The sequence below is a fragment of the Sturnira hondurensis genome, unplaced genomic scaffold, assembly GCF_014824575.4.
Source record: "Sturnira hondurensis isolate 20B ecotype Veracruz unplaced genomic scaffold, ASM1482457v3 Scaffold0008640, whole genome shotgun sequence".
Classification (NCBI taxonomy): domain Eukaryota; kingdom Metazoa; phylum Chordata; class Mammalia; order Chiroptera; family Phyllostomidae; genus Sturnira; species Sturnira hondurensis.
This window is the reverse complement of record NW_028081271.1, coordinates 5962187-5975756: the sequence shown is the minus strand read 5'-3', so window position 1 is coordinate 5975756 and position 13570 is coordinate 5962187. Positions and strand designations below refer to the sequence as shown.

The window sequence follows — 13570 nt, the reverse complement described above, 5'->3', positions numbered from 1 at the left end:
GCAGTCATTTTGTACCCATTTTGTACCCGCATTCCATTTCAGCCTCACACACTTCCTACCCTTTTCCTGGTGGGAAACCCTGCTTCCAGCATCCTCCGATCTCGCTACATTTGTTCACTCCCTAAAAAGTATTTTCAGAATTCTTGTTTCAAGCCACTGTCAAAATCAACCCTACTAATCAAATTTAGTATTTGTTTATAGGTCTTTGTGTCTTTAAAGCTGCGGTACTGACAGATAGTTTAAAAGTTTCTTTAGCGGGCGGTTATTGGATCTTGTTCACTTAATTTTTTTAAAAAATTTAAGTCTATAAAAAGTCAAGAGAACAGGATAATGAATCCTGGTGAACCAGTCTTAATGTTTATCAATACATAGTCTGGTTGCATCTTCACGGCCCCCCCGCCCCTCACTGTCCACCTCTCCTCCCACTGTTCTGAAGCAGAGAGGGATTTTTGTTAAGATGAGATTTGGGCTTTTAAACAGTTCACGGTAATGTAGCTTTGGCCCTTAAAAAGTCCTTTGACTAACCCTTTTATATCCAGTGTGCTATGAGTTGACTGTTTCTCTTTGTAGAATCAAATAGTAAATATAGATCTTATGCTGGAAATGTCAACCTCTCTGACAGCCGTGACCCCTGTCATTGAAAGAGAGAGCGCAGGACACCACTACGTCACCATGACGTTACCGGTGGATGCGGTTGTGTCGGTCGCTCCCGACGAAGCATGGGGGAAGTACGTATTTACACGCTGCCACCACATTGCGACGAGCACCCTGCCCCACGGTCGCCCCACGGTCGCCAGAGGCCACTTTCAGGAATCATTAAGGCACATCCAGGGCGCTGGGGGTGGTTTTTAGTATGATTTACTCCCTGCTTTTCCTTGCCATCTAGTAATGAAATGTTCATTTGAGGAAGTGGGGCAGTCTGCAAAGCCTAGATGCAGAGTTTTCCCTTTATGTACACAGAGGAAACACAGCGTGCATTTCACTGTTCATAATTTAGACTTCCTTCAGTAAACCTGGTCCAGTCAAGTTTCTTTTAAGACTACATTAGGGATTTCTTAACTGTACACATTTTCATTTATCATGTATCCTAGCCACTATCACTTTTATTAATGCACTTGTATATGCCGCCCCCGCCCAGAGTTCGCAAGCTTCTAGTTGATGCAGTTCATAGTCAGCTCGCTGATATGGAGAAGTGCCTTCTGAAATACGTGAAAGGAACCTCCATCGTGGTCCCGGAACCCCTGCACTTTTTACTGCCGGGGGAGAAAAGTCTTGTGACCATTTCATACCCATCAGGGATTCCGGACGGGCAGCTGCAGGCCTACAGAAAGGTGAGGCCGGTTCATTTCTTCTCCGAAAAAGTACGCCCATCATTCATTTTATATTGAATTGCGAATTTCTAATAAGTGGAAATTATTTTTACAGGGTGGAAACAGGCTATTTGTTTTATGTATTGTTTAATTTCTCTATGAGTAAAAAAACATGTAAATCCATTTGCAACATTTGAATTTTATTTGCTCAATGTGGCTTGTGTGTTCTCTGAAATTTACTATTTTTCCCTAAGAAAATAAAGAACTGAAAAGGTGCTTACAGTGAGCTAGAAAAGCTGATCAGTGTTAATACAATTTCTTTTCCCTTTCACTACCTTTCAGATTTGTAAAAAAAAAAAACAAGATTACAGTCAGGGACCGGAAATTAGAATTTATGCTAATTCTAATTAGGATTTATAGTAACACTCCATCCTTCCCCCATTTCCCAGGGTTTTATTAGAGGCATTTAAAGAAAGCATGATAAGGACTCAAAGAAAGGAGACTTACTGGCATGGTGACTGGTTTCAGAGCGTGCATTTTGGATATGTGGCCTTGACCGGCGCCCGTTGAGGTGCCCACGGGGGCATCTCCTCAGTCTCTGACCCGGAGGAGAGCTACAGCACTGTGACCCCCTGCACGACGCTGTGCTAGGCAGGTTGATACGTACAGGCATCAGCTACACCAGCTGACGCCCCCCCCCCCTCAAACTGCCAGAGTACACAGGAGATTCAAAAAAGAAAATTTCAAACTTTTCAGAGTAACTCTTACATACTTTTATACAGTTGGGAATACTTGTGCATTTTCAACATGTGTTTATTTCAATGCTATATTGGTTGGGTTCATAATACCAATGTCTTTTTTCCCCCAAAGATGGCTTATTTTTATTGGGAGCAGAAATTCTAACTGGCCATAGCTTTAGTGGTCAATTATGTAAATTCACAAATAGCCAAAAAACCAGAGCTTTGTGTTTACAAAGCTCCGATTGCTAAGAGAAAACAGAGGCTCAGAAACTCTCAGACTCTCTTAAATATACAACCACACGTACAGCTTCATTTTGTAGCTTTTTTTTATTCCCAATTTTTCTCCTTTTGCCCTCCTTTGCCCATCGCACCCCCCACTCCCACAGTCAGTTCCCACACTGTTGCCCATGTCCGTGGGTCATTCATACATGTTCTTTGTCTAGTCCCTTCCCCTTCTTTCCACTTTGATCCCCCTCTCCACTCCCTTCTGGTCACTGTCAGTCTGTCCCACGTTTCCATGCCTGTGGGTCTGTTTTCTTCATTAGCTTATTTTGTTCACTAGATTCCTCTTAGAGGGAAGATCATTGCAATACCATGGATGGAACTGGACAGTATTACACTACGTGAAATAAGCCAGTCAGTGAAAGAGAAACACTGTGTAACACCAGTTTCTACTCTGAAATTTAATCACTACCCCTTATACTTGTTAAGTACTCTAAGCATGATTGTTTTTAATTTACTGATTTTAGAGAGAGAGCATTGATTTATTGTTCCACGTATTCATGCATTCATTGGCCGATTCTTGTATGTGCCTGACTGGGGATCAGACCTACAAGCTTGGTGTATAGGGAGTGACGCTCTAAACAAATGAGCTACCCGGCCAGGGAGAGCATGATTTTTTAAAATACTTTAAAATAATTATATGATTGTTAGTTATAATTTACGCATTTACAGGGCTGTTTCAAAACCAGTCTTTATCCTGGGCGTATTGTAACAGACTGTGTTATAATAGATAATTAATTTTAAATTATCTCAGTTCTCTCACACTTAACAAATTACTTTCATTTTTCCATGTTCCCTTTCAGTTTCTGCCCATACATATAGATACTATTTATATTTATTACCTAATAAAAACAAAAATCTGTTTGCTTTTAGTTTATGCTCGCCCTCTTTGACTTGAGTAAATTAAATCACGAGTGTGTTAAATCAATATGTAGCTAATTTTCTGTTTTATATCTCTACTTTGAGTTCATTTACTAACTAGAAATGTAAATCATTTAACATTTTTCCTGTTCTATCCTATCAATCCTGACTTCATTTAGGAATTACATGACCGCTTCAGCCTGCCGCACGATAGACCTTATTTCAGAAGGCCTAATGCTTACCACTTTGCAGATGAGCCGTACAAAGACGGTTACATTAGAAATCCACACATTTATCTCAACCCACCTAACCTAGAGACTGGTATGGTGAGTTTAATAATTATTTCTGGAAGTCAACTAATCATTAATGTCCTTCGTTTCTTGTTTGTACCAGTGGGATTTGTTAAGAGTTTATTCATAATGTCTGTCATCCCTGAAACATAATTCACCACCCATTTCTTTTAATAATCAGTTTCTTAAGATCGCAGTAATTGACAGTGGTCTAAAAAGGTCCCTATAGATATTATGTACCATATTCCTCTTACTAAAATTCCATTCCTTGTTTTCTTTAAAGGCTGGTCCCATTTTACTTTCATTCTGTAGCTGAGACATCGTGCTAATTAAGGGCATATTCTGCCCAACCACACTGTAGCAGGAGTCTAAGGAGGTACCACGAAGTGTTTTCTGTGCCGCATGTACCTGGTTGCAGAGGGTAATCTTCACTCCAGCTGCTGAAATGAGGGGCATGGGGGAAGGGCTCCGTGATGGATACGTGTAGGCCAGTGAGAAAAGATCCCGTGACATCCAAGAATCGGAGTGTTTGCACAGCTGGCCTCTCAGAACAAAGCTGCTGCCGCAGGCTGGGGTCTGTGTTGGCTCCTGGGTGGCCTTTCTGCTACTCTGTCTGCTTTGGATCCTAACTGGCCCGTTGCTCCCCTTTACTCTGTCTTTTCTCAGCCTCATCCCTTCTGTTTCTTCCTTGTGTCTGCTTCGCCCTCCTCTCCTCGCCGCTGCTCACGGTGAGCCTTGTTTCTGCTTCATGCCCTGCCCCTTTCTGCCCACTCGCTCGGCACCTTCAAACTCCCAAGACCCCAAACTCAATTGGCTATTGTGTCAGGGCAGTTGCTCACTACCTGCTGAGTCTCCGGGTGCTTGTAAGGAAATCTCAAATGAACATGAACGTATGATGCAGAGTCTAGCCCAGGGGAGTCGGAGGCCCACTGCTACCCTGGCTGTCAGAGTGCGCTCAGGACAGCAGGTCCGTCTGGGCAGGGCGGCTTCCCACGGGAAGACCTGGCTGGACACTCACAACCAGTGCGTCCTTAGTCAACGTTTCAGTGATGCCCCATGATTCCATTCATTTTGCTTGAAGAGACCTATTCCTAGTTGAAAATCTTGTTCTGTCGGTCACAGAATCAGAGTAGGAAATACAAAGCTTAGAGTCTCAAACATTATAATTCTCGATGGTTTTCCTGTAGATCATTATACAAATATTTTCTCTCTTAGGCTATATTTGGAACCCCTCTAGGGTAGATATGGTTATCATATATTGATTTAATTCTTAATAGTTGCTTATAAATGCCACTAAGAAGATATTGGATACATGCTGACTCATTTACAATGAAAGTCATTTACAATGAAATGGGTTTACTCTTTCTATTAGATACAAGAAGCATTTATGTAGTTGTAAATACTTGCTATAGAACATTGGGTGTGTGCCTGTAACATACATGTAAGTTGTAAAGCACAGTGAGGGAATGAACACTGGGACCCCCCCTCCCCCGATTTGAGAACGAGCATGTGACCGGTCTGTGTGCTCCTGCCCTGCCCACACCTTTGCCTCCCTCCCCCGAGGACGAACTGTTGTGCTGAGTGATGTGTTCCTCGTTCCCTTCTTTTAGTAGTTCTGCCATATGTGTGTATGTTTCCTCAACAATGTAGCTCTTTGTTTCGCTTCATGGTGAGGTCTTATTAAAAGTGCCAGTGTGTCTGTAGTCTTTTACAACCTGCTTTCTCACTCCATGCTAGGTGTCTAGACTTGCCCGTGGCCTTGTGTCTGTCTCAGTAATCCTTAGCGCTGCACAGTGTATCTCTGTGTGATGCTCCCCAGGCTTCTTGCCACTTAGACAGCCCTGCTGCAGCCAGTCCTGTCCGTGTTTCTTGTTACATATGTTCGATAATTGTCAGCATTTACTTAATCTGCTTCATTTCTCCTTTTTTCTCCCCTTGAGACATTTCAAAGAATATTGCAGACAGCCTGCCATTTACCCGACAAACCGCAGCACAAACCTCCAAACAGTAACAGATTGGCATCCATGGGATAAACCTACTTTGTTTATGGTTATTATTTTTTATTTTCTGCTGGATTTAGGTTGCTAATAGTTTGTTAAGATGTTTGCATCTGAGTTCATGAATGATACTGGCGTCTACAAGGGGGGCGAAAACAACAGACTTTATTTAGAAAAAAGAATGTATTTATTCTTACATGTTTAAACTTAAGTCATTTTCAAAGTACTCCACATTTGATGCAGTACTCCTATTGAAATGTTTTTATTTCACTGCTCAAGACAGTTTTTGAACTCAGCAATTGTTATGCCTTTTAGCGCTTCTGTCATTTTTGGTTTCACCTCTTCCACATCAGCAATATGTTTTCCTTTGAGGACTTTTTGGGGAAACAAAGAAAAAGTTGCTTGAGGCAAGGTTAGATGAATAGGTAGGTCCTGGGGGTCATGTCATTTTTGGTCAAAAACTGCTGAGCACTCATCACAGCGCTCATTAACCACCCGTCATGAAATGGGCAAAGATATTGAAAGAGTCTTCACAGTCACTGAAGCCACATGCAGCCTCTCACAACAACACCAGCTGGTACACTGATACATATGGGTTCATATGACATACATATGATACATATGGGTTCCTAGAACACTCACCTAGCTGGCCTACCCTCCAGAAAGTAATTCCATTTTTTTGTGGGGGGTGTTCCCCCCTGTTAATTTCTTTTCTCATACTGTTCTTAATGTTTTTTTTTTGTATCAATATACCAGCAAATTGAAAGAGTTGGGTAGTATTCCTTCTTTTTTAAATTTTATATAAGAGTTTATATAAAATTGCCATGATCTTCTCTTGATCATTTAGCAAAACTCACCTATAAAACAATCTGGGCTTAGCATTTTCTGTGGGAAGATTTTTAATAGCATTAATTTTGCTAATGGTTATAGAACTTTTTCATTTTGTAAGTTATATTTACCTAAGTTCTAGTCTTTGCTGTAGTTGTAATGTTTTCTTTTTCATTCATTTCATTTTTATGCCCTTTTAAAAAAACTTTTGGCTTTTTTGACCCCATTTATTGTAATTTTTGTATTCTAGTTCATTAATTTTTGCTCTGTATTTTCTACTTCCTTTACTTTGATTTATGTTGTTTTTCTTCTAAATTCTTGAGTCAGCCACTTAGCTTATTGTTAGTCTTCCTTATTTTCTAATTTAAGGTTTTAAATTTCAATCTAAACACTGCTTTCACAGGTTTTAATTTGGTGTATTTTAGTTTTATTCATTTTCAAGTATCTTTATAGATTTTTAAACCCATGTGTTATTTAGAAGTGTTTTTTAAAATCCAAATATACCAGAATTTACTTATCTATTTAGTTAGTTACATAGGTAGTTATTTTTACTGATTCCCGACACCTGCCTATTGGTCAGAAACAATTTCTATGCAATACAGACTCTAAAACTTATTGATACTTACATTTATGTCCTATGCATGCTACAACAACGACAGATTTGATGGCTTAACACTATAAAAATGTGTTCTTTCTCAGTTCAGGAGGCCAGAAGTCAGACATCAGTGTCACTGGGCAGAAATCAGGGTGACGGCAGAGCCTTGCTCCCTCCCAAGCTTCTCGGGGAGCATCCCCTGGACTCTTCAGAGTCCGGCAGCTGCCTGCGCCCCTTGGCTCGTGGCCACATCACTCTAACATCCGCCTCAGTGGTCCCGGTGCCTCGCCCTCCATCGGATTTCCTTCTGTCTCGCTCCTGCAAGGATACTTATGGTTGCCTTTAGGGCCCACCTGGAAAATCTCCCCATCTTAAGAGCCTTAGATTTAGTCACATCTGCAAAGACTAAGGTAGCATCCATAGGTTCCAGGGATTAGGATGTAGGTATCTTTTGGGGACCATTTTTCAGCCTACCACAATGACCTAGTTATAAATCTTCTACATGTGCTTGAATGTATAGCGCCTAATTGTTGAGTGAGGCTTCTGTATTTGTCTATCACTCTCCTATCTAATTTTTAAAAAAATGCCAATTTATCAAAAAATATGTGTATTTTTAGTATGACATGACAAGAATTTATAAGACACTGGCCCTTATTTAAGGATCTTTAAATAGCACACGTGGGCTATAATCATCGGCAGGCTTACACAATTTCAGAAACGCTCCTCATAGGTCCTGTTATATGGACCCTCCCTCATTCCTTCCTTCCTTCCTTCATCATTTATTCAACAAGCACTTGTCAACTGTTTGCCAAGTTCGTTGTAGAATCTTGGGCTCAGAAAGAACTAGGACACACTGCATGCCCCTGCTGAACTCAAATACTAGTGCGGGCGGGCAGCTTTTTAAACGATAATAAGTCATGTGTCAAGTAGTGCTGTCTTAACAAATGGATCAAGCAGGATAGAGAGTGACCGTCAGAGCAGGGGTGGGTGCTAAGGGAGCGAACCTGCCCTTCTTAGGTTGGATGATCGGGGTGCCTCTGACTTCTGAACAGAGACCCGAGAGAAGTAAAGGTGTAAGCTCTAAAATTACCTGGGAAAACAGCCTTCCGGGCAGGGAGAACCATGAGGCTCTGATGTCAGACTGCCCCTGGCCTGTCTGAACTTAAAGCGGAGCGAGCAACAGGGGAAAGCAGTAGGAGGTCAAGTTGGGGGAGAAGCCAACAAGCAGGACTTGCCAAACCTTATAGCCTTCGATGAGGACTTCAGACAATTCATAAAAAGCCAAACGAGACTAACATTCCGCTGTAGTTCTACGTGGGCACTTTCAGAAGGAACCAAAGTAACAGTCTAGCTCTGAGCACGGTAAACTTGACGCGGGAGTATGTACAGAACACATGCCTGTATCTCAAGTCAGTATTTGACTGTACTCCTTCCCTTTGCAGGTTTGCCTGGTCCAGGGCGTGTACGCCTACCATCACTACATGCAGGACCGCACAGACGACAGCGGCTGGGGCTGCGCATACCGCTCTCTGCAGACCATCTGCTCCTGGTTCAGACACCAGGGCTACACAGAAAAGCCCGTCCCCACGCACAGAGAGATCCAGCAGGTCAGGGCAGGCCGTTTGAAACTGCAATCTCGCGTGCCTTGCACCAGCCCTTAATACACCAAGCATGGTCATTGATAATTATTATTGCCTCGTAGTACAGACTGACTTGTTTAGAAGGAGAAAATATTCTAGTAGTCAGGGAAAATGTTTATGTGTCATTTTTAATAGCTGTTTTCTGCATGGGCTTTTTTTGTTTTTTGTTTGTTTATTTTTTTGTCTTTTAAATACAAAAAGGCTCTGGTGGACGCCGGGGACAAACCAGCCCCCTTTGTGGGGTCACGGCAGTGGATTGGCTCCATCGAGGTACAGCTGGCCCTGAACCACCTGTTGGGTGTGACCTCAAAGATACTGTTCGTCAGGTGAGGACGCTGCGGGGGAGGAGAAGTCATTTCACAGTGAGTCTCCCGTTTGGTTAAAATGATAGAAAAACACTGCCCTTCCCCACACTTGTCTTCACTGCTCTCTCTTCTTCCCTCATTGCCTCATTGCTTCATAAATCTCATTATTTAACCCTAACTGGTTTTTAGTTAATTTTTAGAAGACTTTGGAGTTTATGAGTAAACTCTGTAATACATACTTATATGGTTGAGGCCTCATTTTAGCCAAGAGAAAAACTTGGAAATATGTCAACCTCGGGTGTAAAGAAAAATCAAGTTTTTTTATGCTCAAGTCTTCAGAAAGTCTTAAAAGGAGAAAATCAAATGTTGGCCTCTGGCTGACCTTTTTGTTTACTGCCTGCACTGTTTCTTCTTAAGATGTTAATAAACTAATCACATGTCCAAATAACATATTCATTTCATTTTTCCCAATATAGCGTAGCCACAATGGCAACATTACCATACAAGCAAATCTAAATTAAATAAGGTTGATTTCTGGTACCATAACTAGCTTCCTCCTTTTATGAGCTTATGCTTTGAATTCTGTTATGACAACCTCGATAAACACAGTAACATCATCCTTATTTGGCCACGTACTTTAATACATCTGGTTTCACTGTTGCAGTCTGGACCGGCTGCGGGAATCAATGCTAACAAACAAAGGATAGATCGAGCAGTGAAGCGTATGGTGATTAAAGAGAGAGTTTTAGCACAGTAACACACTGTGCATTTTTACCGTGCACGAGCTAGGATTTAACACCACCTGGCACCTCCATTCTAAACAAGTACCTCCATCTGTCCGTCTTCCTTTGTCTTCTCCACATTGCACAGCCCAGTGAAACATTCCCTAAAGATAATGTTGCAGTTGGAAGCAGTTTGTACTTTTCCATGGGCTTCACAGACATCACTGCGTTAGTGCTGGGTGCCCCTGTCATGCAGACAGGGAGGGGCCCCTGGGCCCGATTTAAGGTGAGGAAGTACAGACTCAGAGTCCGACAGCAGGAAGACAAGGACCCAGGACCGAAAACTGACTTCTGAAATTCAGTCCGCCCATAAGAACTCCCTGGGTAGCAAGGTGACTGCTTCCAACCTCAGGTTAAAAATCCAGGACCTTCTTTATGCAGTCCCAGTGGCCTTAAATATTTAGCAAGTTTCTATTGCTTTAACTTGCTCAGTCAGTTCCCTGCCACTTAATTGAATTTAAATTCATATTGCTTTTTTTTCACTCCCCCCACAATCCCAGCCATGCCCACTTCCCACCCTTGATCCTACCCCGCCTTTGGTTTTGTCCACGTGTCCTTTCATCTGGTTTTCTTTTTTAACCATACAGAAAAGAAATATACAAAACATTAGTTCCTAAGCTCATTTATGGGCCCTTAGTGTTTGAAGTCATTCATCCAGTGGAAAACGGTCTCTTTCTAGCCAAGGTTCTGACATGGCCGCCCAAGGACGGGAACTGGCTCGGCACTTCCAGAGTGAAGGGACTCCGGTGATGATCGGTAAGGGTTCTGGGCCTTTGGGCTCCTTCGGAAGGGTGGAGAGTATGTGAAACGTACCATTAGTGTAAATATTTAATGCCACATACAGTCAGTCACTTTAAAGTTAGCTTTTACACCATACACACTGACCTCTGGGTATTCATTTTCAAATGTGCAGGGCAGAAGGGGAGCTACAAAGATTATAATAACCAGAAAAAAAGGCTAAGGAGAGAAATGGTGACTGTGTTCAGATATTTAAAGAGTTGAACACAGTGTGGAAAGGAGGCGATGGTCACCCGCCCAAACATCGTCCGCGGGCTTCTGTCACTGACTTGGCTGGCTGTGCTACATCATCGTAAATTGCTTACTCTCTCTCGACTTTATTTGTAAAATAAAAGGATTGGATTAGTTGACCTAAGGATTCAGGATTCTACGAGGAGCAAGACGTACCCTGTGATGCCACAGGGAAAGCTAAACGGGGTGTGTAGGAAACGGAGGGAGGCAGATTTCCGCAGAGTATCAGAAAGAAGGGACCAAGGTCGGGCTGCCTCTCGGAGGTGCTGAGGCAGAGAGAGCAGGCCCATCTTCTGAGGGGAGCCACACAGCAGTGGCCGGTGCTCTGGGGGGAGGGGTCAGGCCCTCTGTGGCCCCTTCTAACTCCAGGTTAGGTGATGCCATGGATGTGGCCACGGAACATAAGCCTATGTGATTAGAGACAGGACTGTATCTTTTCGGTCTTAAAGATGTAATTTTATCTTTTTAGAGTATATTTGGCATTGTGGTCCTTTACAGGGTAGGTTAGTCCATTCTTAACTGAAACTGAATAGGGGGTTGAAGTTTGCGCATGCCCTCTGACGTTCCCTGTTTTGTCTTCTCCAGGGGGAGGCGTTCTGGCCCACACAATCCTGGGAGTTGCATGGAATGAGAATACAGGGCAGATCAAGTTTCTGATTTTAGACCCACATTATACGGGTGCTGAAGAGCTGCAGGTTATTTTGGAAAAGGTAAGACACGTTTCAGTACAATGCAAAGAAGCCAGAACGGAGGACAGTAAACTGCTAACAGAAGACCAGAGTATGGACGGAGGGCAACAACAGAGGCTGCGATGAGTCCAGTCTCTGTCCAGACAGAGAGGGTATGAGGGAAATACAGTAAATTGCCAAAGACAAAATTTACATTTATAAAGATATTCTCAGTGATTAAACTTAATAATGGAGCACAGAGCTCATAAATATATTTCTTTGGAGATTTTACAGCTCTGCATAAACAAATATACTGAGGTTTGTTAACTCGATGTAAGGAGAGTGGAGTATATGGCCTTTATAACTTTCGAATTAACCAAAAATAACTAAGCAGTATGCTGGGCATTATGGGGGCTTGACTGCTTTTAAGTTCCTTACATTCACTTCATCTCATTCTACTAAGGATCTGAATACAAAAATAGAGTTGCTCTATTAGTGCATATAGGACCCCGTGAATCCAAGGCCTGGCCATCGGTAGGAACTGTTAACTCTTACTTGACTCTGGAACCTAAGGCGCTGTTTTAGTCTGTTTGGGCTGCTTGAACAATGCCGTAGACGGGGCAGCTTATAAACAGGACATTCATTTCTCACAGTCCCGGGGGTGGGGAGTCCAGGATCAGGGCACCAGCCGATCTGCTACCTGGTGAGGCCCACCTCCTGGTTCATGGGCAGCCATCTTTCCCGCTGTGTGTTCACATGGTAAGAGGGATGGGGGACCTTGCTGGGGCCTCTGTAATGAGGCCACTGCTCCCATTCATGAGGGCTCCACCTCCCAAAGGCCCCCACCTCCAGGTATCCTCATACTGGGGATTAGGATTCAACCTCCTACCTCTGAAGGGACAGAACACCCGGTCTCCAACCAGGCCTAGGGAGGCCCGCCTCTGCCTCTCACCCTCTTGCGAAGCTTTCCTGCCGGACATCCCAGGCCAGTCACCTCAAAGGAAGGCAGCGTGGCTCCCCTGTGTATTGCCACCAGTTTCTGGTTTGGGCACTCTCTCTACCCACGTGCTTAAAAAAAAACAAACCTGAGTCTGGTTAGCTGGAGAAGGCCTACAGGTGTAAAGGGATCACAGGAAGATTAAACGGATATAGTATAAGCCTTTTTTTCTGTTCATCGTTTAAAAAGGGATCTGAGGACATTAAATTATTCAGAGAAGCTTTTTCTGAGAACAGATAATAAAAAGAAGCTTATTTGTGTATACAAACACAAACCAAATTTACCTTGACAGCTGGGAGCAGGGGCAGTAAAACAGTATGGGAGATTTTCTCACTTTTTTACTTTCATCTCGTTTGAATTTCTACAATGTGTATTTTATTTCTGCAATGAGAAAAAGGAAACACTAAAGAGCATCTCTATGCAACCCTCCGGCCCCCCACACCCAAACTAGAGCTAACCCAAAACTAGAGCTAACAGGCCGTCCCATGTAGAACTCTGGACTCTGCCTCCGGGCCCCTGGCGACGCCCTGCAGCCTCCCTGTCGGTCAGGGTGCACGATGCTGCCTCCCCTTCCCCTCACCGCCAAGCTCTGCAAACAGGCATTTCATTGCAGAATCATGCAACACAGGCCAGCTGTTAGCCGGACCTCCAGAAAATAAACCAGTGGCCCTAGGGGACATCTGATAAACTTTCACATCCACAGTGAGATTTTGTTTGGAAGTGATCTTCTCTGCTGGGGAAGAGGATGAATACTGGCGTGAAGAGTTTGGAGGGGTGACCACAGCCTGCGGAGAGTGAAGGGCATGGAGGCCACTCGGGGGACAAGCTCAGGTTTCTCATAACCATGTTTCCACACAGCAAACATGCCTCTTCATGGAACACGTTTCAGTCTTTTATGTTTTACCAAGAAAAACAGAGAGCCAGTTAAACTGTCCCAAGCCACTAGAGTCTTATTCCAAGATCCTGCAGACAGAGCAGGATGGTAAAATGTTACAATTCTGATCCTGTCGTCCTGTGACTTTGTAAAATGTTTTCCTTTCCCTTTCCCCAAATCTAGGGCTGGTGTGGATGGAAGGGCCTGGACTTCTGGAACAAGGATGCCTACTATAATTTATGTCTTCCTCAGCGACCGAATGTTATTTAAAACATCTCAGACTCAAAGACTGCAGTCAAGTTTATTATAAATATGTTAATAAAAAAATAAGTTTAATCTCAATTAAATCCTAGATGTAGTCTGATAGTTTAA

The 13570-nt window shown here is 43.1% G+C and overlaps 1 protein-coding gene across 4 annotated transcripts in view; it reads left to right on the top strand.

Moving 5' to 3' along the window:
* Window positions 1–13570, top strand: part of UFSP2 (UFM1 specific peptidase 2) — a 22262-nt gene extending 8692 nt beyond the window's left edge. For all 4 annotated transcript variants that reach the window (XM_037055180.1, XM_037055177.1, XM_037055179.1 and 1 more), the window contains exons 5-12: window positions 571–728; window positions 1139–1331; window positions 3373–3519; window positions 8346–8510; window positions 8745–8869; window positions 10310–10386; window positions 11245–11369; window positions 13382–13570. In XM_037055180.1, the coding sequence (XP_036911075.1) occupies window positions 571–728; window positions 1139–1331; window positions 3373–3519; window positions 8346–8510; window positions 8745–8869; window positions 10310–10386; window positions 11245–11369; window positions 13382–13468 (1077 nt within the window). In that variant the 3' untranslated portion in view covers window positions 13469–13570. The remainder of the gene's footprint in view (window positions 1–570; window positions 729–1138; window positions 1332–3372; window positions 3520–8345; window positions 8511–8744; window positions 8870–10309; window positions 10387–11244; window positions 11370–13381) is intronic.